The sequence below is a fragment of the Myxine glutinosa genome, chromosome 1, assembly GCF_964187855.1.
Source record: "Myxine glutinosa chromosome 1, kmMyxGlut1.1, whole genome shotgun sequence".
Classification (NCBI taxonomy): domain Eukaryota; kingdom Metazoa; phylum Chordata; class Myxini; order Myxiniformes; family Myxinidae; genus Myxine; species Myxine glutinosa.
The window spans coordinates 138513395-138540351 of record NC_136261.1 but is presented as its reverse complement, the minus strand read 5'-3'; the positions used below and the strand labels follow the sequence as shown (position 1 = coordinate 138540351).

Here is a 26957-nt window from a genome sequence, read left to right as displayed (position 1 = left end):
CACATTTTCATGATGAAAGAGTATCTCATTATAAAAAATATGAGAATACATTAAATACGAAAGATCTAAAGTTTCCGATGACTTTAAATGATATTCCTAAATTTGAAAAGATGAATAATTTATCAGTTAATGTTTATGGTCTAACAGAAACAAACAACATTCAGGTTTTAAAGCTTTCTGACAATTGTAAACAAACTCATATTAATCTTCTATATTTTAATTCAGACGAAAATTCACATTATACATACATCAAAGATATTGCTAAATTAATAAAACCACAAGTCTGTAAGAGAACAAATAAAATATATATTTGTTTGCGTTGTCTTAACTTCTTCAATTCACAAGAAAGATTAGATAAACATTCAAATTATTGTGGCGAACATAAATCAACGGTAATCAATATGCCTAAAGAAGGCTCAAAGATCACATTCAAAGATGAAAATAAAAAGATCAAACATCCATTTGTTATATATGCTGATTTTGAAAGTATTTTAGAAAAAATTGATACTGCTTCTCCAGATCCAAAAGAATCATACACAAATAAATATCAAAAACATACTCCTTGTGGTTTTTGTTATTATATCAAATCATCCGTTGGTGATAAATATAACAAGTTAGAGATGTATAGAGGCTCAAATACCCCAGAGGAGTTTGTGAAACGACTAGAAAAAGACTGTGTTCGATTAACCAAGATAATGAGAGAAACCAATAAACCAATGTCCTTAACAAGTAAAGAAAAAAGGGAATTTATAAAAAACAATGTCTGTCATATTTGTGAGGAGAAAATTGGTAAAGGTCTAAAGGTTAGAGACCATTGTCATCTCACTGGTAAATATAGAGGTCTGGCTCATCAAAGTTGTAATATTAATTATCAACTCCCCTCTTTCATTCCTGTCTTTCTTCATAACAACGCTCATTATGATACACATCTATTTATCAAGGAACTCTCAAAGACTTCTGGAAGTATCTCAGCAATTCCAAACACGGATCAGAAATACATTTCATTCACAAAAACAATTCACACATCTCCTATTACTCATATCAGATTTCTTGATACATTTAAATTCATGGCAAGTCCATTGGTTAACTTGGTTCAAAATCTAAAAGAGTTTCCATGTCTTTCAGAGTATTTTTTAGATAAAGATTTTCTAACACAAAAGGGAATTTACCCCTATGACTATATGGACTCATTTGAGAGATTCAATGAAACACAACTTCCTTCAAAAGAAAATTTCTATAACAAATTAAACAACAGTAATATATCTGATAAAGATTATGTACACGCACAAAATGTTTGGGAAAAATATAACATCAGGAATCTTGGCGAGTATCACGATTTGTATCTCAAAACTGATGTGCTTTTATTGGCCGATGTATTTGAAGCCTTTAGATCTGTTTGTCGCACTGGATATGGATTGGATCCTGCTCACTACTACACAGCACCTGGATTGGCCTGGAGTGCGATGTTGAAAATGACAAAACAAGATTTGGATTTGATAACCGATGTTGATATGCTTTTGATGATTGAAAAGGCAAAAAGAGGTGGAATTTCACAAGTCTGCTCGAGTAGATACGCAAAAGCAAATAACAAATATCTTCCAAATTATGATCCAACGAAAGAGAGTTCTTACTTGATGTACTATGACGCAAACAACCTGTATGGCTGGGCAATGTCTCAGGCTCTTCCTTATGGAAAACTTAGATGGGTAAAGGAAAAAGACTACAAAAACGTTTTACAAGATGTATGTATCTCTACACAAAAAGAATTGGATGAAGAAAAAGTTGGTTATTATTTTGAAATTGATTTAAAATATCCAGAGGAACTCCATAACCTACACAAAGATCTCCCATTTGCTTGTGAGAAAGAAAGTCCAAAGAAAGAATGGTTGAGTGATTATCAACGATCGTTTGATATAGGTGAATCAACAGAAAAATTACTTACTACATTATATAACAAGAAAAATTATGTTCTACACCAAAGAAATTTGCGACAATATTTATCAAAAGGTCTAAGAGTAGAGAAGATCCATAGGGTTCTAAAGTTCAATCAAAGTCATTGGTTAAAGGGGTACATTGATTTTAATACACAAAGAAGAACAGAGTCAAAAACAGATTTTGAGAAACACTTTTATAAATTGATGAATAATGCGGTCTTTGGTAAGACTATGGAGAATGTGAGGAAAAGACAAAATATCAGATTATCAACATCTTGGGAACAAGCATCAAAATTAATTAATAGACCGAGTTTTACTCGAGCTGAGGTCTTTACTGAGAACTTTTGTGCGATCCATTTGATTAAAGAGAGTATTGAAATGAACAAACCTATTTATATTGGGACAACAATTCTTGATTTATCAAAGTCATTAATGTATGATTACTTTTATAATAACTTGAGGAAGAAATATCAAAATGATGTTAATCTACTTTATATGGATACAGATAGTTTTATTTTGAAAATTAATACCAACGATGTTTATTCAGACATGAAAAGAGACATTAATATCTATGACACGAGTAATTACAGTCCAGAGAGTGAGTTGTTCTCTTCTAAAAATAAAAAGGTGATTGGAAAGTTCAAGGATGAATTAGGAGGAAATGTCATGAGTGAATTTGTGGGATTGAGGTCTAAGGCTTATGCTTATAAATACATTGTGAATAACGTTGAAAAAACTGATAAGAAATTAAAAGGTGTAAAGAAAAATGTCATTAAAGAAACAATAAACTTTAAGGATTATTATAACTGTTTAACAACAAAGAAAGAAGAGTTTAGAAAGATTAATGGAATAAGAAGTTATAAACATCAATTATATTCAGAAGAGGTGAATAAGAAAGCATTGGGGGCTTTTGATGATAAGAGGTTTATTTTAGAAAATGGAATTGATAGTCTCCCTTATGGTTATATAAGTATATAAGTGATAAGATATATATAAGTGATAAGATATATATAAGTGATAAGATATATATAAGTGATAAGATATACATAAGTGATAAGATATATATAAGTGATAAGTTAAAAAGGGGGGGTTGGGGATTTTAACGGGCTACCGCCGCCTTTTTTACTATTATATAAATGATAGAACCAAGTATCAACCAGACTAAAGAGTGGAGGTGTAATCAACCTTGGTATATAAATGGAAAACATAATGAATGTGAAAAATATCAAATAGGTATAATTGAAAAGGCAACTGGTAAAAAAATTCACAAAACAAATAAGAGAATTAATTTAAATACCGGTGAATTGGGTAAAAAAGATGGAAATATTTTTGAGTGGACGGAAAACTTTGATGGTTGTCAGGAAAATATATACTTTAATTTAAAAATGGTATGTGGCACTGGAGGTGCTCAAACAAGAACATTGAGGGAGGTTTACCATTTTATCTTAGCTCAGTTAAAATATCTTAATAAAGAACCAAACTCAATCATCTTTTTTGTTAATATATTAGATGGTGAAGAGAGTGGCAAGAGAATTAAATTATTTCCCACGCATAAACAAATATTTGTAGGGTCGTTGTTTGAGTGGGTTATATTCACCAGATGATATTAAGAGTAAAAGGTTAAAAGGTCCATGAGGTCAGAAGGATCACAGGTGTTTAAGTGGTCTAATGAATAAGGATAACATGTCAAAAGGTTAGAAGGTTCGTAAAGAACAGGGTGAGAGAAATATAGGTGTTTAGGGGCAATGAGGGAGGGAAAGAATTAATATGGAAGTGAATGGGTCAAAGATTAATCTGCCAGATGATATGTAGAAGAAGGATGATAGGTCTATAAGAGAAAACAAATATTTGTAGTGTTTGAGTGGTCTAATGAACAACATTAAGGATAGGTACTACAGACAAAAGGTTCATAAAGATGAGGGTGGGAGAAATAGAGGTGTTTATGATTTTTGAAAAAGACAAGGGGGTAAATGACATTAGATAGGGATTTCCCATGTTAAACGGAGGTGTCCCAGAAGCAACATTATTACACTACTTATATATATATACACATATATATATATACATATATATATATATATATATATATATATATATATATATATATATATATATACATATACATATATATATATATATATATATACATATATACATATATATATATATATATATATATACATATATATATATATATATATATATCATATATATATGTCATATATATATATATCATATATATATATATATATCATATATATATCATATATATATATCATATATATATCATATATATATCATATATATATCATATATATATCATATATATATCATATATATATCATATATATATCATATATATATCATATATATATCATATATATATCATATATATATCATATATATATCATATATATATCATATATATATCATATATATATCATATATATATATATATATATATATATATATATATATATATATATATATATATATATATATATATTGTTACGGATTCGTCACTTCCGTTGTTGTGGTTTTCCTCCACTTGAAATATTTCTGATTCTATGTACTATTATTGTCTTCAAAAGGTTTATTGTTCATGAACTGTTTGCAAAGGATAAAAGCGTTAATGTTAAAAAGAGACAGGAAGCCGGATCGGGACCCGGAAGAAGAAGAAGAGGAGGAGAGAAAGAGGGCGGAGCGAATGAGTCGGACAAGAAAGCCGAGTTGCTCTGGGTTCTGAAGCGAACGTTGGCGAGCCAGAATCACTGGCGAACTTTCGGGTTTCCGGGAGAGGAATTCCTATGACAGAGTTGTCGTCGCTGTGACCAGTCAACCTGCATGTCAGGTTTTGCGATCGATTCAGGAGAGAACCATCGCTGTGCCGTGCGCCACGAGACCGGGTCGTCGGCCGTTTTGACTCGCGCGGGATTTGTGCTTCGCTCGCGGTTTCGTTTCTTTTCGAATTCTCACCGCATTCAGACGTCGATCTGGGGCGTGTGTGTGACGCGGATTTTTGAGGGCTAATTCGTCCATGCCCGAGGGTGTGATCTCTCGGTCGCCTGTAGGGCGCCTTTGCATTTCCCAGTCGCCTTGGGGGCGCCTGTGTGCAGCTTCGGCTGTGTGACTGCCCTGGCCATCCGCATGGGATTCTGGTCGTTTGGACATCGTTCTGGCGATCGCTTGAGCGAATCAACTTCGTCTTGGAGCCGGGAATAAGAGACATTGGGGAATGTTATTGTTACACTCACTTGGAGCACAGTGAGTTATATATTGCAGAACTGATGGTACCATCATAGGACATATTGATTGTACTTTTGATTACTATTGTTGTTGCACCGTTATTCTTGTGTGATCTCAATACAATATTTGTTTGTGAGTAACAATTGGGGTGGCTTCTCCATGGATCTTTGACACACAGAGTAACACATTTTTCTACCGTGACTCCTCGGTACACCGTGACCAGGGGGTCGGGGAGGGGCACGTAATATATATATATACTGAGTATATATATGTATGTATGTATGTATGTAGGGAGCTGTAATGCCCCTCCCCCTTTGTATATCCTTGCTGCTTTACCAATTACCAAGTATAACCAATTATACGTTTTGTTTTGACTGACTGCTGTACTCTTTTTATAATACTTGGTTCTTTCTTGTGCATTGAGGATGTGTAATATCCTAATAAGGAGTTCTTTTCCTGTGAGCTCTGGTCTGTGTGGGCACAATCTCTAGTTCCCCTTCTCTGGCCTTGGAGACAACTGTTATCTCTCTGCCTCCCTCTAAGACTTTACCAATATCCTGCAAGTTGACAGTTTTATGAGTGTCCACTCCCTTTGTACTTTCCCAAGCAAGCTTTCTATACAGAAAGTTGTAAACATGTTGCCACATAATGCTGACCATCTCCTTATCTGAGCTAACCCATGACTGGCCTTGGATGAACTTCCTTTAATTAACTGAACAACAGGATGGGACTATGGTGGGAGGACCAATGAGCCCATTCTGTCTCTGTATCTTGTGAGCTAACTCCACCCCTGATTTTCCTTATATAAAGCAATGTTAATTGAACTATTTCAGAGCATCTTGTTGTACTGTTGGTCCTTCCTTGTGAGTTTCAATACAACTTTTGCTGTCCTCAAGCTTGTGTACTCGAGTTCTAATAAATATATCCGTTGCTCCTTTCCTCTGAGTCTTCTGAGTCCCAAGTTCTAAGTCTCGATCCAACATGTATATGTATATGTATATATATATATATATATATATATACATATACATATACATATACATACATACATATATATATATATATATATATATATATATATATATATATATATATATATATACTGAGTATATATATACTGAGTGTGTGTGTATGTATATGTGTGTATATGTGTGTGTGTATATATATGTGTGTATATGTGTGTGTGTGTGCATGTGTATATATATGTGTGTATATGTGTGTATGTATATATACACACACACACACACACACACACACACACACACACACACACACACACACACACACACACACACACACACACACACACACACACACACACACACACACACACACACACACACACACCATTCAGAAAGTATTCAGACCCCTTCACTTTTTTCACATTTTGTTATGTTGCAGCCTTATGCTGAAATAGTTTAAATTCATTTTTTTCCCTCATCAATCTACACTCAATATAGTCAGGGGGCCAGGAGATGAACCTGGAAAGTGGTTCCAAAGTTTTTTTTCTCAGTGTTTTCATGTTATATAGGTATTGTACTCTATGAAACTGCATGATGGCATTCTCCCATCATTGAGCATTTTCATATAACAGGCTTTATACAATTGCGGCTATCGGGACGCAAAACACTGGTTTAGGGGGGTGGGGAAAATAGAAATACCCTTATATCTTTACAAGCATTCAAGCTAGGGTCTTGATTTTTTGCATATGGGTGTATCTTGACCATACCTATTCGTGGGTCAAAGGTCAAAGTCATAGGTCAACGTCAAAGGTCAACTATCTGGGTCAAACGTGTACAACACAGCATTGTTTATACATTGATATATTTCTCATTATACTGAACCTGTATCCATTGTTATAACGTCTAATGTCTTGTTATAAGGTCTCATGAGCTCAATACTGAATGAAGAAATGCTAGACGACATAATATTTATTGAGTTCTTCATGATTTTATGTTCAAAGATTACATCAAATCTGGTTACGTAAATGATCTGTATATGGTGTACCTATTCATAGGTTACTACACCACCAAAATTGTACATATTCTGTATTTGGTTTTAAAATCTTTCTTATATCATAAACATCATCAATCATCAGTGTTATTGTAATCATCACCATCTTCCCCTTCGTCACTTGTTTCATCATCACTATCAGGTGATATAGTATTCACTCTGCTGTGACATACTGATGCTGCGTCCTGTTGCTGACAGGCACAGAAGACTGAGCAAGTCATTCCTGCTTTGTTGCATCCACATCGAATACTTTCACATGGTGTGTCACTGGAGCAGCCACAACTGATGATCTTTTGGATGTACTCGGGGACCAGTTGACTTCCTGCAGGAACTGTAGTTGGGCAGAGCATATCCCCATCTTTGCTCCATCCATACTCTAACGGGTCTAACTTCTGAGGCTCAGACCTCAAGGCATTCTTCCACAAGAAAGTTTGTAGGTGTGCTCTTTTCAGATTTTCCTGGAAAGCAGCATCAGTTGGTGGGAGTGAACAGAGTTTTAGCATTGTGCTGCTCCCCTTGCCTATTCTGATCATCCATACCTTTGCTGTAGCCTCACAGAGAGTATGGCAGCTTTTCTGACCATAAGTAGCAACAGCGAATTGAGTTGCCTGCTTCACTACTTCAGGCCAAGGGGCCTGAATTTCTCCAAGAAGACTCAGTGAGTGTTGTTTTATAGTGTTCAACATCTTCTTCTTCCCGATGCCAAAGCATCCTGCTCCAGTATCACATCCAGATAAGGAGTGTCCTGCAAGCAGGTTTGGAATGAGGTCTGCATATTGGGCAGCGGTTGCGTCTATGACACTTCTTCCATGTATAGGAGATTGCATTATAATTGGGATGTCAAGATTCTGCTCCAGATAGTGGTGCAACAGAAGGGCCCACACATCTGTATCATCAGCCACCACAGCTACACCGGATGCCCCCTCTGAAGCTGCCATAAATGCCTGCTGCACTATAATATTGTTAGCTTCCTCATGACTGGTATACAGATCTCGTCTTTCTATGACAATGCCCTTCCTAATCTCGATAGTTTCCTCCTGTCCTGTTATCAAAAGTGTGTGCTCCTGTGTATGGTTCTGAACAAAATCTTCATCTCTTTGCAAGTCCTCGCATATCAGTTTGATGAGCTGCTTCTTATTGCCTGTAACAGTCAATACTGCTGTCTGTGCGGGGATTTCTGTTGAGGGTGTCAACTGATACACTCTGCCAGTACCCCATGCTAATCGTGTTGAATCTTTGGTGCTGAATTCATTGTATCTATCAAAGACTAGATAGACATCACATTTGGAGAGCTTCTCTGCTATTTTGTGCTTGAAGGCATCAATGTAAGTCTGCACATTTCCAACAGCAGGCCAATCAGGTATCCAGAGAAGGGCACACCCATCAATGACAGTGACTTCTATTTCTTCATGGGCTACTCTTGATGACACCTCAATTTTCATATCTCTTTTCAAGATGGATTTAGATGTGGATATCCGCATATCACCAGAGTCGGCAATGGAGCCAATTCATGGGACATCAGATGGTCAGTCTATATCCCTATTACTGGCCACTGGCCAGCAGACACATGACACGACTGTATATTAGGTTTGTATCAAAAACCTTCTGTGTGCCGATATTTACAGACTTCTTCGTGTCTGCCATTGAAGTTATCCTTCTTTCAATCTTGTGATGAAAGCCTCGAGGTAAAGCCTCTGTAAATTCCCCGGATTGTTTGCTCCCGATTTCAATTGATTTTTGAACATTAACTGTTGAAGATGCTTGTACCCTTCCAGTAACTATGTTCACAATTGATCCCTCTGGGTGCTGCTGGTGGTCAAGTGGTGGTATGCACTGGGCCATCTTCACTTCACTTCACTTCTTCACAAGGGGAAGATGGTGATGATTACAATAACACTGATGATTGATGATGTTTATGATATAAGAAAGATTTTAAAACCAAATACAGAATATGTACAATTTTGGTGGTTTAGTAACCGATGAATAGGTACACCATACAGATAATTTACAAATCAAATATTGGAAAAGAACAGGCTTCAAACAGGGAAAAGAAAGAAAGAGGAAAAGAAAAAGACGGTAGGCTTCAAATCATGGAATGGCCAGCACAGTCTCCAGACTTAAACCCCATCGAGCTGGTTTGTGATGAACTGGACAGAAGGGTGAAAGCAAAGCAACCTACAAGTTAAGTGCAACCAAAAATTTTTATTTTTTTTTATAAAGAATGCCACGAGTGTGTTCGGCGGTTATATCTGCAAAAGGTGGCTACTTTGCCGAGTCAAAAATTAAAATTTGTTAAACAAAATGATTCGATGATTTCTTTTTTATCTCCAATTGTTTATTTGTTCTATGCTAGTATGCTGTATATTTGTTCTCTGCTAATATGCTGTATATTTGTTCTCTGCTAATATGCTGTATATGTTCTCTGCTAATATGCTGTATATTTGTTCTCTGCTAATATGCTGTATATTTGTTCTCTGCTAATATGCTGAATCAGCACGTCGCTGCGTCCTTGGACGACTCCTCAGCACAATCCTGACACGCCACTGTGTGTGCTATGGAATGAGGTGTTTTTACGGCGGCCAGAGTGCAAATCCTGCCACCAACCTCCTTGAGAGAGGACCCAGTACCCTCGTACTCATTTTGCCGACCTCAGAAGGATGACAGGCCGAATCAACCCCACCTGGTATTAATTTTACAGCTGAACGGGATTCAAACTCAGGACCTTAGGATCCCAAGCCAACCACCCTAACCATTAGGAAAACACCAATAGCAGGGTTGAAGGATAAAATAGTGTCTTGGACAAATGAGGGATGTGGGCAAAAATGAGGGGTAGAGGAGAACGCATGAGGTAGACAATATGGATACAGCAGCAAACTCTCAGAAGGAAAAGCTGGGAATTTGGAAGGAGGTGAGCTTGAAGGAGGTGAGCTTGGTGGTAGGGGGTAGGGAGGAAGGGATTAATGGATGTAGAAAAGATAGTGATTTTGGATGGAGGATGATATGAGATGGTGGTGAACAACTGTCTTGAAGACATAGAGGAAAGAATAAAATTGAAAAGAACATGAAAGTTGGTTCCACAGGTGAGAAAAAAAGAGGAATGAATGAGTGGCGGTGAACAGTGATCCTGGATTTTGGGAGTTTAATCAGAAGAGGGATGATGGTGGACTGCGTGCACCCTGCAGAAACCTGGGGGCAGGGTTGGGGGCACAAACCACGGAGAGGGCAGAGGGAGCAAGACCAAAAAGGAGGTGGGAGTTGTCAGAGGCTACTGCCCTGTCTGTGATGGTGAAGTGATAGGCCTATCGTCTCAGCTTCATCGTGGGAGATTCCAAGAATCTTGATGGCCTTGGTTTCCAGAGTGTCAAGATGAGCAAGATGTGAAGCATGGAGCCAGGGGGAAGGAGCATTACTCCATCAAGCTTGTAGGTAGAGAGGAGTTCAGGTGTGCCAAGGAAGGACTTTGTACGACGGAGGATTACCAGCTGGCGACTGACAGGCTTTGGAGGTCAACTTTTGAAATGTGGTTTGCCCAAGAAAGACCATGGCCGATAGTGAGGATCCAAGAGTTTGAATGACTGAACTTCCTCAAGAAGGTTGTTCAGAAAGTAGATGGAAGAGTTTGCCAGACGGTCCTTGAGGAGAGAGATAGTGAGAGTGTGAGATTTGTCTCGATTGAAACACATTCCAAGTGTTTGACCAGCTTGTGATTTTGTGAATGGCAAAAGAGAGGAAAGAGGACAGCAACTGCGAGAGGGTACTTGTTGAACTTATTTATTACCTGTTATATTGGTATATTGTTGTTCAAATCTTTTGTGATGTTGTTGCCCAAAACTTTTCTGACATTGATCTCTATATTTTACTAATTTTGAAGATCATTGCTCTTCACTTTCAGAGCTCCTTTGCACATGTTGTTGTTCTTGAATGAAGAATGGAATGATGCACTCAGTAATCGCTCTGCACGGTTCCCGACGCACTCGCTCTGCACGGTTCCCGACGCACTCGCTCTGCACGGTTCCCGACGCACTCGCTCTGCACGGTTCCCGACGCACTCGCTCTGCACGGTTCCCGACGCACTCGCTCGGCATGGTTCCCGACACTTCTCACCTGCGTGTGTTTGTGCTGGAATCGCCATTACCTGCTCGTGCTGCTCGGTGGCGACACCAAGACAAAGGTCTTCGCGAGGGTAAGCATCAGGTAACCTTGTAACCATTTTGCAACAGGCTCGCAACGTTCGTTTTCTCCTCCCCCGTGAATGTGTGCTGGCGCCTTGTTGTGTTTATTCGTAGTGATCGTACTAAGGCGTAGAATAAGCTAAGTTTCTGCTTCTTGCCCTTTTTTCTTTCCTTTTGACAAATTTCACTGTACATACTTGTAAGTAAATGAAATCGTTAAACATTTCCTTTTCTCTCTGTCCGTGAATGTCTTTCCTTCCATTGGTCCGCCATTGCTCACACCCAGAGTAGCGATCGGCCGTAACAAATTAGCATTAGCCCCGGCGGGTACCAACGGTTGCTCGGCCATCTAAATTTCCATCCAGGAAAAGAAGAAAGTGGTACACCGCCGGAGGGTACGGTATGTTCTACCGTAACAATATATAAATGTATCGTTATGGATCTGGGACGACGGCGCTCCCCTTGCCAAGGGGGGTTAACCCCTTGTCCGTTATACTGGCCGTCACCGATCCTGGGGGTCTGTGACGTCACTGGTGGTCAGCCACGACCAGGGTAATCGGGCCAGAGACCCAAAAAAAAGACCCCCCAAATACCTGCTTACCGTGACCTCCCAACCAGCGAGGAGACAGCCCCGCCCAAGTCGCGACGGTAATGGACACGCCGAGCGAAGCGAGTCACGACCCAGGCCGTTAACAATTACTAACCCGATTATAGCGGTTTTAATCGTGCCACGTAGACCACTGGAAAGAAAAGACTAAAGCAACTGGATGGAGACGAAACCAAAGCTTGGAGAAGGAACACACATTTATTATAACAAACACCAGAGGAAAAGAAAGATCAAAGCTGTACAAAGATAGATGGATGTAAAAAGACACAGGGCAGCCTTATCTATACAGTCTTACTTATACCCAGGACAGAACAAACAAAGACAGACTCACACGGGGATGATGACAGGAATGGCAGGAGAAGGTCCGTTCGGCTGGCAAAAGCGACCGGTTCGGCTCGTTCAGCCGTCGAGGTTCCGTTCCGACCTCGCGCCGTTGGTTTGGAGCGAACCCGACAACCGCTGGAACCAACGTGGTTGCGTCGACACCACGACTCTCCCTCTCTGGGTATAATACTGGGATTTCCCCTCGCAGGTAAGGCACGATCTCTTTCTGCTGCGCGCTCGTCCCCTCTGCTGGTCTCAAACCTTCTCTCTTCTTGCGTGATCTTCCCAACGCATATATTAAGCGGGGTCGTGACACGCCCTCGGCCGTTTGGGTCCCGTCCCCGTGCTCTGTTGGTAGCCTTATTAGGCAATGGAGCTGAACAGCTCCGCCCTCGTGGCGAGCCACGGTCACGCCTATTCTCGGCGACCCCGCCCTTCTTGTTCAAACAGAGCACGGAGCACATGTTCAAAATGGCAACCCAGGCCAGTTGAGAGGGCACGCACCCCACGCTTGTCGAGCTGCTTTGCAGAGAGAGAGAGAGTTTGCTGGGGTATGGAATCATTGAAGGGGAGCTATCCTTATTTGTTAATGCAACGTGGTGTCAATCTAGTGGATACAGAGCCTTAATTAAACATAGAATAGGAAATAATTAGCAAGATGATTCTAAGATTGGCTGCGTGTTGCGATGGCCTAGGGTGCGATATTTAATAATTAATAAAAGGGGATTATATTACAAAAGGGGATATTTACAAGTGAAGGGGGGTTCCCAAATCTGTAACAATATATATATATATATATATATATATATATATATACACAAAGAATTAAGTTAAGCACCCCCCCCGTTTTTTTACAACCTCGCACATTACAAGTTTGTTGTCGTCAAAACAGTGTAATATACCCATGATATTGCTATATTTTCTGGAGAAGTGATATTATGGTCACATAAAAACATAACAATCATGCCGTTTTCAATATTTTATTCTGAATAATTTAAGGTGAAATTTTTTGGGAATTTTAGGCATATTTTCACCTCAATTTAAGTATGGAGCTATAGGTCCATCACGGACAGTGTGGATGACGTTTATGTTTTCTAACGTACAGTCATTGTTCTGAGAAGACCTCTAGCGATCTTTGCGTCAATAACGTGTGTAGGACCCACGTGATCGGATCACTGACTCAACCAATCACTTTTTTTCACTTTGATCACTCAATTTCATCAATGGATGATTGCTAATGTCATACCAATCATTATTTGATCTCACGTACCTTAGAATATATGCCAATGTATACATATACACAAAGAATATATATTAGGGGGTGCTTACCTTAATTCGTTGTGTAGGGGTGCTTAACTTAATTCTTTGTGTATATATATATATATATATATATATATATATATATATATATATATATATATATATATTCTTTTTTTCGTCTATATATATACGTATATACGGATGTGCGGAGTATCGTTGAGAGAGGAAGACAAATGATGAATTGCGAAAGATGATGGGAATAGAGCCTGTGATTGATGCTGTGAAGAGGAACAGGTTGAGATGGTTTGGTCATGTGTTGAGGAAGGATGAAAGTGACTGGTTGAGAAGAGTGATGGAAATGAATGTGGAAGGAAGTCGAGGACGGGGAAGACCGAGAAAGACTTGGCTAAAGATGGTGGAAGAAGAAATGCGGGCAAGGGGGTTAACAAGGAGAGATGCAGAAAATAGGGCAAAATGGAGAAGATTGTCATGGGGACCGCAAGGCTAACCCCCGCTCTAGCAGGGAAAATGGCCTTTAAAATGCATGTTGTTGTTGTTGTATTCTTTTTTTCGTTTCCTCTGTCCACTCAACTCCCTCATTCTTGCTGTTGAAGGTATTATACAATTAATCGCCAAGGGTCTTCATGGTTTGGTTCAATACCAATTCCAAGTCTGACGGGCAGCTGGGCCTATCTCACACCCCCGAAGCTGTTACGTAACATTTGCAGACACCCAACACCACCTTCCAATAAATACTTGACCCAAACAAAGCCAATGGAAATCTGGCACAACAAACCCAGGCAGTGTATAATCAGCAGAGGCCTACATGCATACAAGCAAGTGCCAGTTCAAGCACAATACTACTGGCTATTTCGATATATCCTTGTAGGATGCTGATTCCTACTAAAATTAATTTGATATTAGTTGCTTTTCGATCGAAGTAAAAGGATCGATTCATCGTTGTTGTGAAACAATTCTGCACGAGTCTCCAAAGCTTCATACAACTCATTTTTGCACAACTCCCTAATGTAACAGAATTGCAAATTTTTTGGCTTTAAAAAAAAAATTTCGACAAACAAAATGGTCACTTGACATTATAATTAATGCAATTAAATATCTGCTTGAATGATTGAAAACTTTTTGTTGATGTTAGAAATCATAACCTTGACACTTCCAAGCATATCCTTTAGACTTGACAAAATAATGTTTGGCAAAATCTTCAACCCTTCATTGCTGGAAACAATTTGCCGGAAAAGATTCAACGATTCATTGCCGGAAAATGTTCAACTGCCTTTTTGTCCTCAACGAAGAAGTTGCCCAAGAATGGTCGAGATTGCGAAAGCTAAATCCGCAATATTTAAGGGTTCACTGTATAAACCTTTTAAGTTATTAAGGGTTTACTCGACCTGTGCATTGGTCTCAAATAAGGTATGTCAAGGTTGACACAAATTACTAATGAAGGTTGGCACAAGAGGTAATTTCAGAATGTATTATCGATGGTCATTACAGGAAGTCAACCTTCCACAAACCTGGGAATGTGGAGAAAGTGTCCAGTAAACAAATTCCTTCTTCCAAGATGTTGAGGCAGAGGTTTAGCATTGGAGATTCTGTGAGCAAGTGGATCATAATAGTGTAGCCAGGGAGACTGCTTGCTGATGATGCTTCTCCTGCAGTGAAAACGGCAAAACAAAAAGCATTTGGCATTTAATAACAGGTTAAAAACTAGAACAGCACTCGGTGGAGCACATACCTCCGCCAGGTTGAACAGTTTACCTTTTATAGCTCACCGATAGACCGAATCTGCATCCAGACCTTAATTAAAATATAATTGGCTTGTTCTCTTCACCGACCCAACTCATCCACCAAGTCTTGTCATAATGTGTCCATAAGTTTTTGAGATATCGTGCGATATATAGTTTTTGGCCCTATCTCTTACTGATGAAGAATCACTTCACCCGGATCTTCACCAACATCTAATCTATTTGTCCTCATCACACACTCAACCTATTCACGAAGTTTCGGCTGATTCTGTCCAGAATTGTTTGAGATATCCTGCTCATAGACAAACAGGGGTGAAAACATAACCACGGTCCACCTTCGGTGGCGGTGGTAATAAACGTGTGAGATGAAATCCCCTCCTGCGTTGGAGCACATAAAATGTTCAGAAGCAGATAAAACATGGTCCCTCCATCCTGTAATGTGTATAAAGCACCCACCATTCCTCCCTTATTGATCCTTTAAATTATTTTGCTTATAAAATGTTCACAGCTCTGCAAACCAGCAACAAGGCACTGGATTAACTTTTGTTCATCACTTTGCTCTAAAGGGCGCAATTATTAAAAGGTGCGTGAGAAACTACGAGAGGCTTCTCATGTGATCGAACCACTCTCACAGATACAAACCATGACTTACACCTCTGTTTAAAAAAAACCCCGCAAATCCTTGAAATCAAGTCATGCTATAACCAAACAGGCATACAGTAAAGTTGCCCATAAATGGTCGAAATTGTGAAAGCTAAGCCCACAATATTTAAGGGTTTACTGTATAAACCTTTGAAGTCAAGGGTTTACTCAACCTGAGTTAGTAGTTAAATGATAGACCTCCATTAAAGACTGGAAGATTGCAGGCTGAGGGACAGCTAGCTCAGTTCAGCAGCAGGCTTGCACCAAGCTCCATAATGGTTGCTAGACTTGTTTCCTCATCGAGTCAAACGTGATGAAAACCGTCATTGTGGTGCTGTGTCTGGCAGTATGCATTCAATTTCCCGACGTCTGTCTGAAGACATTTCCCGACGCCTGTCTATGTCTGAAGAAGCATTCAATTCCATGGTCTCTCTTTGAAAAGGTGAGCCATTGTGTACTGTTATCTTGGTTAAATTGCCGACCAAGGGACGAATGAGATATGCAATTAATTTGAAAGGAATGTTTCTCAGTTGGATTTAGGTAATGATAAGAATAAGAATAGTAAAGAAGCTAAGAGAATTTATATTTAATGGGGTATGGAGAAACCAGATGCATGACGGGCCAAAATTTCCTCATACATCGTTGTGTAATTGATTAACTTGACGCAAACTATCAGTTTGCAATGTAATATCACACAGTTAACCCAACCTTATCTGTGCCAGATGTTGTTGGGAAAAAATATGGAATTAGATATACACCCCCATTGAAATGTTCACGAAGATCCCAATCCTAACCTGTGGTGATCCTAGTTTGAGATCTAAAGGGGGTTTATAAAGCCCCGTTACCTCCCGATCATCATATACCCTGGTACGTTCCGGAAACATGTTCATCTTAATGGTGATGTTAAGCTTAATTAATTGTTAGCCTTTCCTCTTGTGTGTTCATTATATTTATTTATCAAGTTATGTGGAGCGGGAAACGAGACCTGTACAATTCAACATCAATTCCTTTTCTCTTTCTATATCACACACAGTACACACCGATTACCTATTCAATCAAGCGATGTCATTCAGGGAAGAAACCTCAAATTCATAGCACATTTCTTCCATATAATCATAGCATGTTTTATTTCAACTTTCTACTTTACATTTTCATGATCGAAAATAATTATATAAATGAACAAGACTATAACTAATTAATTGACACATGTGGGAAAATTGAACGGATTTGGATCTCAAAAATCTGAACGGATTTGGATGTCATTCAGAGAAGAAACCTCAAATTCATAGCACATTTCTTCCATATAATCATAACATGTTTATTTCAACTTTCTACTTTACATTTTCATGATCAAAAATAATTATATAAATGAACAAGACTATAACTAATTAATTGACACATGTGGGAAAATTACATGCCCAGACCAGGAATCGAACTCAGGTCCTCTGGTGAACCGTACCAGTGCTCTGCCATTTGAGCTATCTGGGTGACCCTGACCAAGCATGCAATTTTCCCACATATGATTGCCACTCTCTTTCCGTCACTGCTTCCGGAGCACTCGCTGCCAACCATAGGAGCACCAACGGCCTGAACACGAGAGGGTACTCACCAAAGAACACGACAACAACTCGCCTGAACACGACAACAACTCACCAGAGAACCTTGGTCTGGGCGTGTAATTTTCCCACATATGTCAATGAAGAAAATAATTACAGACTTGGCATTTAATCTATATATATAAAACACAGTTTGTGTGTGTGTAATGTTACCGATAGACTCCTAAACGGAGAGGCTCACGTACTTGATATTTGGCACAGACATGGCCATTGAGCCTGGGACGAACATGGCTGACCTAAAAATTTATTTCATAATATGTTTTTACCATATTTTTATCTCAGCGCGAAATATTATGACCGGAATCTGACCGGTAGCAGAGAAGCGCGCTGATTCGCTCAGAGCGATCACGTGATGTTCGTTGCCGCCATTAACTCAGTTACGCGTTCGCACGTATTTCAGAGCGATTGCGTTTTTGCCGGGTACTTCTGCATGATCAGCATTTAGCATGTTTCACATAGATTTGTTTTCAGCGAGCAGAAGTACCCGGCATTGTACGAATAATATATCGATAGTGCCATGTAGGGCGGAGTGATGCCGCTGTGGGAGGGACCGAGCAAGGTCGCTGTGGGCGGGCCCGGGCGAGGTCGCTGTGGGCGGGGCCGAGCGAGGTCTGCGTTCGTGCGTTGCCGTTGCCTGGTATAAAAAGATGGTGCTTGATGCTCTCTGCGTCAAGATACGGACTTGATGTCCGTATCTTTACAACAGACATTCCAATGATGATGATGATAAATGTAATACCACTCAAGGAAGGCCCACAACTCAAGAGAGTGGAAAAAAACAATAAAATGAACAAAAATACGGGGAAGGAGAAGCAACCACTCAGAAGAATGACAGAAAATCATTTCCCTTAAATGTACCGTGTTCACCAACTAGCACGACCAGATACAGGACACCAAAATAATTTCCCTTACACATATCGTGTCCACCAACCAGCAAGACCATACCACTTACCTCTGGATCAAACTGTATTGCAAATATTCAAACGGTTTTTACATGCTGCCGTCTCCTAGCAACCAATGAAATTTTTCAAAAATATTGTAGCTTCACTTTTCACGGAGTACGAGCGTTCTATATATTTTCAATACAGTGCGCCTGACTCGCTCACGTACTTGATTTGTGGCATAGACATGGCCATTGGGCCTTCACGGTGTAATTTGTGCGAGGCTTTTGTCCGAGTGAGCTTGAGTCGAGAGGGGGAATGTACGGGTTGGGAATGTACGGGTCTCCCTTCCCCCGCCCGGCAACGCCGGTACTGGAAGGCGTCACAGGATCGGTGAGTCTCCAAAATCCGCTTCGTGCTGTTGCGAAGATTCAGGACGATGTCGCGATTGTTGTGCTGCTCTCCGACCATAAGAACTGCAACGTCATTGTTGACTGGCCCTCCCCTTCCCTCCCCCTTCCCCCTCCCCTCCCCCTCTCTTCCCCCTCCCCCCTCCCCCTCCCTTTTCCCCCTCCCCCTCCCTTTTCCCCCTCCCCCTCCCTTTTCCCCCTCCCCCCTACCCCTTACCCTCCCCCCTCCCCCCCCCCCTCCCCTGTGATATAATCCTGTTATTGACTTCTTGCTGCGAAAGACAATCAGTGACATGGTTCTTTCAACAAAGACATCACCGAAGGGTAAAAGAAATTCACCAGATTGATATACTGAGCTCAGAAAGTAAACCCAAGTCAAGAAAAAAAAATTCCATATTAAATGCCAAGTCTGTACAATGCAAAAAAGGCAAAACAATTTAATGACAGAAATGTTTATTCAACAAAAATGTTTACGCAACTCGGCACCTTCCTTGAAGTTTCACCATGTGATCTGTTGTGCTCTCTTACCAAGGTTCTTGTGCCCAAAGTCTTCCAACTGTGGCTCATAGGCATAAAGAAGTTTTTGAAATATCCCCAAAGCCAGCTCTGCCACTTGCCACTGTGTGAAGAACCAGAAAAAAAAATTATATTGATGCAATATGATCCAAAGGTGGAAAAAATTTTTAACCAATTTTTGCTGTTAATTACTCCCGCCAGGGAGTAATGCATTCGATCGTGTGTGTGTGTGTGTGTGTGTGTGTGTGTGTGTGTGTGTGTGTGTGTGTGTGTGTGTGTGTGTGCGCAAAATATCTGGAAAAGTTCTGAACGGATTTGGATGAAAGTTGGTGGGATGATTGCACTTGGGATAAGGAAGAATTGATTAGTTTTTGGTGAAGCTCAGGAAATTATTCCAGATCCAATAAGTTTTTTGGGAAATGTTTTTGGGAATGTTTTTTTCTGTTTTCCTTTAAAAAACATTTTCTCTGCAATAATTGGACCGATTGAGAGCAAATTTTTACCATAGGAGGGACTCGGTCTGCAGAATATTTTAATGGTAATTATGACGTCACAGGTCACGTGGTTCGGCCGCCATATTGTTTTGAGTGAAAAACACTAAAATCCAATTTTCTCCAAAAGGCCTGAACAGATTGCGGCCAAACTTTGCAGGCAGAATCGCATACCCATGACGAACAAAAACGTCAGTGACCATGACGTCATGCATCACATGGTTTCAGAGTTATGACGTTTTTAAGCACAAACATTTAAAACCTGGCTCCTCCCTCATTTGTGATCCAATCAAGGGGAAACTTCACAAATCTGTTCGGCATATCAGTCTACTAAAATGCCCTTTTGGAATTTGCGATAGGGCACGTGGTTTGGCAGATATCGTTAATTAAACGCAAATAATAAAAACATTTATATCTCTTGAACCACTTCATTGATCGACGTGAAACTTCAAACTGTAGTCGAAGTCATGAAGAGTAACAAGTGTGCAAAATTTGAAGATGATTGGATGTACGGTCTGGAAGCTGGAAGTTGTTATTGTGTGAAGAAGAAGAGTCTTCGACTGTGGACGATTAATTATTTATCATATGTACAGACTTGCAGGCATCCTTTGACACAATGTCCCGGGTTAATTTGAACCTCAAATAAAATTATAATTGCAGATTTGTCAATGGCTGAGGTATATTAACAAACGAATAAAACATATTTGGCAAAATTCGAACTTTTTTTTAAAAGACCGCATATTCCCCCAGGGTTGTGATAGGCTGAGAAGAAGAAACCTCACATGGGCTTCCCAGACCAAATAAATAATTCTGGTTCTGGCTCTGCGATTTTAAGGTTTATTACTCCCGCCAGGGAGTAATGCATTCGATCGTGTCCATCCATGTGTGTGTGTTCGTATGTTTGTGTGTTCGTGTGTTTGTGAACAAGATATCTGGAAAAGTTCTGAACAGATTTGGATGAAAGTTGGTGGGATGATTGCCCTTGGGATAAGGAAGAATTGATTCGTTTTTGGTGAAGCTCAGGATATTATTCTGGATCCAGGAATTTTTTTGGGAAAGATTTTTTCTGTTTTACTGCATTAAAGCTTTTATTCTTATTCTTAAATGATGTTTTTCTCCTCCAATTCCAAGATATATCAAAATAAATTCTCTGACAGTAAGGGCCTACTTTCTTTTTCATTTATTGTTTTTGGGAGAGGGGATGTTAAACAAAATGTATTGAATGAATGAATGAATGATCGTTTTAAGGCAATTTTCCCCCGCTAAAGCGGGGGTTGCCCTTGCGGGCCCCATGACAATCATGGTTCCCTGTTGGAGGCAATGTTTTTATGGCCGGATGCCCTTCCTGACGCCAACCCTTGGTCACGCTCTTATGATGCGCAGGGATACAGTGTGCCTATTCTGAGTCGGGGTACACACCGTGATCATTCATCCCAGCAAGCTGGTGCTCAATTTGCCGACCTCGGAAGGATGGCAGGCTGAGTCAACCCCCCTGGCGTTAATTCAGCGATCGACCGGGATTCAAACCCAGGATCCTAGGATCCCAAGCCGGCACCCTAACCGCTAAGCCAACGCCAGGCTTAGCCTTATTCATGAACCAAATTGTGAAACGTCGTTCGGCCTTGGCTGCCAGCTTTGTTGGTTTCAACTTGAACATGAATCTTTCTCCTTTACCGTTAGTCCCCCATGCTTCTTACGCAGTGTACACTTCGCAGTGGAGGACGATTCCCTTCTCCTCTTATCTCCAGCTCTGTTCTAAACTCTCCAGCTCTATCTCTAAACAAAATGTATTATTCCAACTAAACCCACAGCGGGAGTATGCGCTCTACTGAGTGGCGTTCTAGTTAATTATATGATCAAAAATCTTCTCTTTAAAAACATCATTAAATGTTTCTCAACAACAATAAAACTTTTGGGTTTTAATGGATTTTTGTTTTGTAGCCCACTGATATGGGGCCAGAGACGATAGAACACGATATCTCAAAGTTATGGATGGATAATGACAAAAATTTGGTGGATGATTTGGGTAGGAGACAAAACAAGCCGATTATATTTTGGTTAACGTCATGATGCATATCCGGCCTATCGGTGGGCGACAAAACGTAAACTGCTCATGATGATTGGAGTAAAACGACAAATGTGGGTGGGGTCCTGCAGCTGCCACACCAATGGGTGCACATTTCAAAAATCAACCCCCAAAGAACAACAACAACAACAACAACAACCCCGCTGAGCTCCTGTACACCTGCGACGTGAAGCAAAGCATTAATCATTTCTGGTAGAGCTTGACTGCAAGCAAACTAATCTATCTTCCTTCCATCTATCTATCTATCTATCTATCTATCTATCTATCTATCTATATATATATATATATATATATATATATATATATATATATATATATATACACACACAAGAAAGTTTTTCTTTGTTTGTTTGTCTGCACGCGCTAATCTCCTTTAACGGTGAAAGATAGGAGGAAACCTCTGAAACAAAAAATGTCGGGACAGGCCCCGGGAAGGTTATAGGCTAGGTGGCGAGGCCGCCTCGGCCAGGCTGGGCCCATTTCGCAATTAAAAGCTGAGCTGAATTATAGTAGTCAATCTTCTACCGCCGCGAGTAAAAGCTGAATTATAGTCGTAAATTCATTCAAAAAGAACTAAAAATGTCGGGACGGCTCCGGGAAGGTTATAGGCTAGATGGCGAGGCCGGTCGTGGCTGCCTCGGCTGGGCTGGGCCAATTTCGCAATTAAAAGCTGAGCTGAATTATAGTAGTCAATCTTCTACGGCCGAGAGTAAAAGCTGAATTCTTGTTGTAAATTCATTCAAAAAAAAACCGGGCACCGCCGAATGCTTTTGGCTTGTGAATCATAAGATGAAAGCATGAAATTAATTATTGGGGAAAAATGCCAGGGGCATAGAAAAGACCACTTTATATGGTACGTGCCATGTAGCAAAGAATAGAAACGAAATGATTTCTCTTTGGCTCAAGGAGGAGCTGGCAAATTTATATACAGTCAGACCCCGCTATTCGCGGTTCCGCTAATCGCAGGTTCCGCGTATCGCAGGTTCCGCGTATTTGTGGTTGATAAAATGTGACCGGTTTCTCTATTCGCAGAAAAGGGGTGCAAAATAATTTTTCCCCACGAGCCACGAGCTTGACACATCTTACGATAATTCACCAAATGTCCGTCCGTCTGTCTGTCTGTCTGTCTGTCTGTCTGTCTGTCCGTTCGTTCGTTCGAAGGTACCGCAAAAACGGCTGAACCGATTGCAACGATATTTTGGGTGGTTAATCCTGGGATCTCCTGCAGTAAAATAGGGTATATTGTTTTTCCAATTTCAGCTTTGGCCTCCAGCATTCTCAGGTTTGGACTCCTGCATAACATTATTTTCCCGGGTGCCACACAAACGGCTGCACCGTTCGGTGCACAGATCGGACTCGGTGACCTTGGACAAAGACCTTTTATAAGGACATGGGTTGAATCCCTGCTTGAGAGAATACCAACCCCCTCCCCGCCATCATACCAAGAATACCAACTCACAATCCCACGAGATATGCGGAAAGGACAACCCAAAACCAAATATCTTCTTTTTGATTCGTATATAAACATCATTAAAAGTAAATAATGACCTTGGCCAAAGTTCAAACGACGTGAGTTTAATCTCTACATGAGAGAATTCCACATAGCTATTTGGGCGGTGTATACGCTAACAGATCGCTGTCTCCATCGATCTTGCCAAGGCCGTAACACCTATCGGCTCAAAATCCTTTTAACTGTTGACTTGGTAGTTTTTACAATGAAGGACACATTGACAATGTTGTTAAAAGTTTATTTTGTGATTAATTTGCGATTGGAGTTATCTTGTTTGGAATGAAAAAAGAGATATCGAGTTCAAGTAAATGACGACATGCCATCTTTCACCAGCCATAAAAGGTGAAAAAAGAGATATCGAGTTCAAGTAAATGACGACATGCCATGATGGTTTCTTCTTTCTAAACGTGAACTTCACGGATCGCCATATGCAGATTCGCCACGGACCCACAATTGATGTTTCTATACGTGAACGTACCCGTTTGTTTGCGAACTGGTACGTTCTTCATGAAAGTCCTTCACGAACTTGCTGTCCATGTCTGACGTGTGACTGAGGGGGCTACAGGAATGCGGAATTTTTTGGTTTCATGCTTCAGCATTCGCCGTATCTGCATTGCCTGTTTGCTTCTGGCCTCCCACACGTGCGTAGCACGGGTATCTCACTAGTTTATAAAACCCTTCTTTCACCAGCCATGCACAAAGCAGCTCGACGTACGCAAAAAACATCTACGAGCCACGAGCATGACCTGCTTCTACATTCGCTGCCGTGTGCTTCGCGTTTTCATAGACCTTCGTGGATCATCGTCGACATTCTTGGGATTTGCCTCTCCATTCGCGGATTTTCACAACTCGGGAACCCCCTTTTCCATTGAAACAAAGCCCCCCTATTTGCGGTTTAGCAATTTTCCAGGAATGTATCACCCGCGAATAATGGGGTCCCACGGTATATATAAAACCAAAAAACATGGTCCGTGAAGCCGTACGTCCGGGAAGCCGTTCGTCCGTCCATTTGGATGTTCGGGAAGCCGTCAAGCTGTGATTATGTGTCTCGCGAGGCTCGGTTCGCTACGCTCGCCTCACCACACATCTACGCAGTGGCACGGACTTGTTCAAACTGAGGATAATGACCTGACTGAACTTGAGTTACTGCATTGTCATGATTTACACCAATCATAATACAAACATTTCTTTCATATAAATGACTTTCTAATATTGGTGATATTACTTAATTGTAATCAAAAAAGGTCTATGTGGTGTAAAGCTCTAACGTCTAAATGGTCAAGGGTCAATGCTGTCTAATCGGTCTGAAGGGTGCAAGGTGTCCTAATGGTGTTAAGATCCAAGGGGGTCGAAAGGGGTGTAAAGGCTTAAAGGGTATAAAAGGTTGGAAGGATGAAGGGATTTTAAGGTGTCGAGAGAGCATTGAAAGGGTCTTAAAGGTAATAGTGGGCTTAATGATCTTGAGGATCTTGAGGGTCTTCAGGTTTAATGGGTCTAAAGGGTATTACAGGTATTCAGGGTCTTTTGGGTGTTCTGGGTCTTTAAGGGTCTTCAGTGTGTTTTGGGTCTTCAGTGTATTTTGGGTCTTTGAAGTCTTCATTACTCTAGTAGCTCATGGTGGTTGAGTATGCACTTTATTGTACAGACCTAAACTCTTCAGGAATCCACTAATTGAAGGTCCAGGAACAATATTTGGTTGGTAACACATTTGCCACTGACGGCGAAATAGCTGAAATGGCCATACCCCTTTTTGGGCCACGCCCCCTTTTTTGCCGTGACTGTATCTACAGAACCGTTGGACCTAGGAGGTTGCCCGACCACTCAAAATTTGCGCAATGGCCACATTATGGGGGGTCAGTAATACATTTTCATATCCAAAAGTCAATGGTTTTTAAGATAATTGCCAAAAACCGATTTCAACATGTTACGAACTACAATTGTATGATACCACCAAGGCCACAACATTATATGACACTTATACCTTTTGCATCATCCTATTTTGGAATTTACTTATTTGGATTTCTACACTTTTCGCCTTTACTACAGCCACAAAACGTGACACATTTAATGTTCCTGTCTCTGCAAGTGCACGTTTTGGTACTCATACATGCTCTTGGGCATTTGCATGGAGGAGGCAGGTCATCGGGCCTGCACGATACTGGCAGTATCACTGGTGTTATGCCAACGTCCGTTGCTTCATACCCATACTGGAGTGGATCTGGTTTGGTGACGGCAGGAGTTGGGGCTTGCAACCACATCTTACACTGAAGAAATGCTCGCTTTATGTGTTCTCGTAGCGTTGATGAACAGCACACAAGCTGGTTGAAGTCCAGTTCTTTCTTGGAGTTGTGGTACTGCTCCCATCGATATTCATCGAAAGTGGAACAGTCGGTCTTCTTTAATCCAGACACAAGGAACTTTTCAGCATTGCTTGTTATCTGTGGTGACAGTTCTTCTACACCAAACCCTTCCAGTAGGGAGAGATCGATGGATGCTTTCAGGCCAGACAGCTTTGGACCCACCTTGCTGGTACTGTCGCAACCGCTGAGAGCATGAATGGCTGGGAGACACGACACCAAACCGTTGTCCAGTTGATCAACCAACATGTGGACTGGTACAGTTTTCTTTGTTTTCCGGTTACCAAGCTTCACGTACAGCTTTTGTAGTTGCCAGGTTGTGTTGAAGTGGAAGATGAGGTTGACAAAGACATCTGTGTCAGGCGAGTCGACCAAGACTGATTGAACCCCGTGTTTCACAACACCATCATTAATATGGAACATGATTCTGTCGTCGGCTTCTTCTTGGTTGCTTGAGAGCTCTGCGATCTGTGTTTCAGTGCCAGCTAACAGTTTCCTGCATTCACCCCCATATACTCCTCCAAAGAATATTTCCTTGTCCGACTCGACATTCTGCAGCATCCACTTGAAGACATACTCCTGCAACCGAACTTTGTTCAACATTGAGCTCCAGAACATATCAAGATCGACAGGGAGCTTCTGATTGTCAGACCCAATGGTGATTGTGATTTGTTCTGAGGAACTTCGCTGTGCCCGTTCCATTTGCTTGATTGATGATTTTTGATAAACATCAAAAATAATGTCTATTCTTGTGGACACGGAGCCTGTAGCAAGAATCCTGTTGGAAAGACTCTCAGCCAATTCCCCGAATGTGTGAAGGCCCATCTTTTTCATCGGTAGTTTACGCACAAGTGCCATGAAGTCCACTATTGTCATCTGAGCGTCACTCTTTACATTCCTCGTCTCCTGTGGAAGGCGACTGACAAGTTCCCTGGCTAAGGAGGCTTTATCGGGCTTCTTCAATTTGATGCCATCTTTACATTCAGTGGTGAGGAACTGGGATGTGCTGGTCAATTCATACTTCAGGAGTTCTAGCATGCTGTACCCTCTTTCTCTAGCATAGTCAATGTACCTAACCGTTTCCGCTGCATCCTTTTTCGCCATCGATTTCTTCGCTGTGAACGGAGTAGAA

The 26957-nt window shown here is 40.6% G+C and overlaps 1 protein-coding gene across 2 annotated transcripts in view; it reads right to left on the bottom strand.

Annotated features, from left to right (window-relative positions):
* NUP205 (nucleoporin 205) overlaps positions 1 to 26957 on the bottom strand; it is a 273168-nt gene that overhangs the window by 154067 nt on the left and 92144 nt on the right. For both annotated transcript variants that reach the window (XM_068118821.2, XM_068118813.2), the window contains exons 16-17: positions 19394 to 19484; positions 15086 to 15223 (exon numbers count right to left, since the gene is read on the bottom strand). In XM_068118821.2, coding sequence (XP_067974922.2) covers positions 15086 to 15223; positions 19394 to 19484 — 229 coding nt within the window. The remainder of the gene's footprint in view (positions 1 to 15085; positions 15224 to 19393; positions 19485 to 26957) is intronic.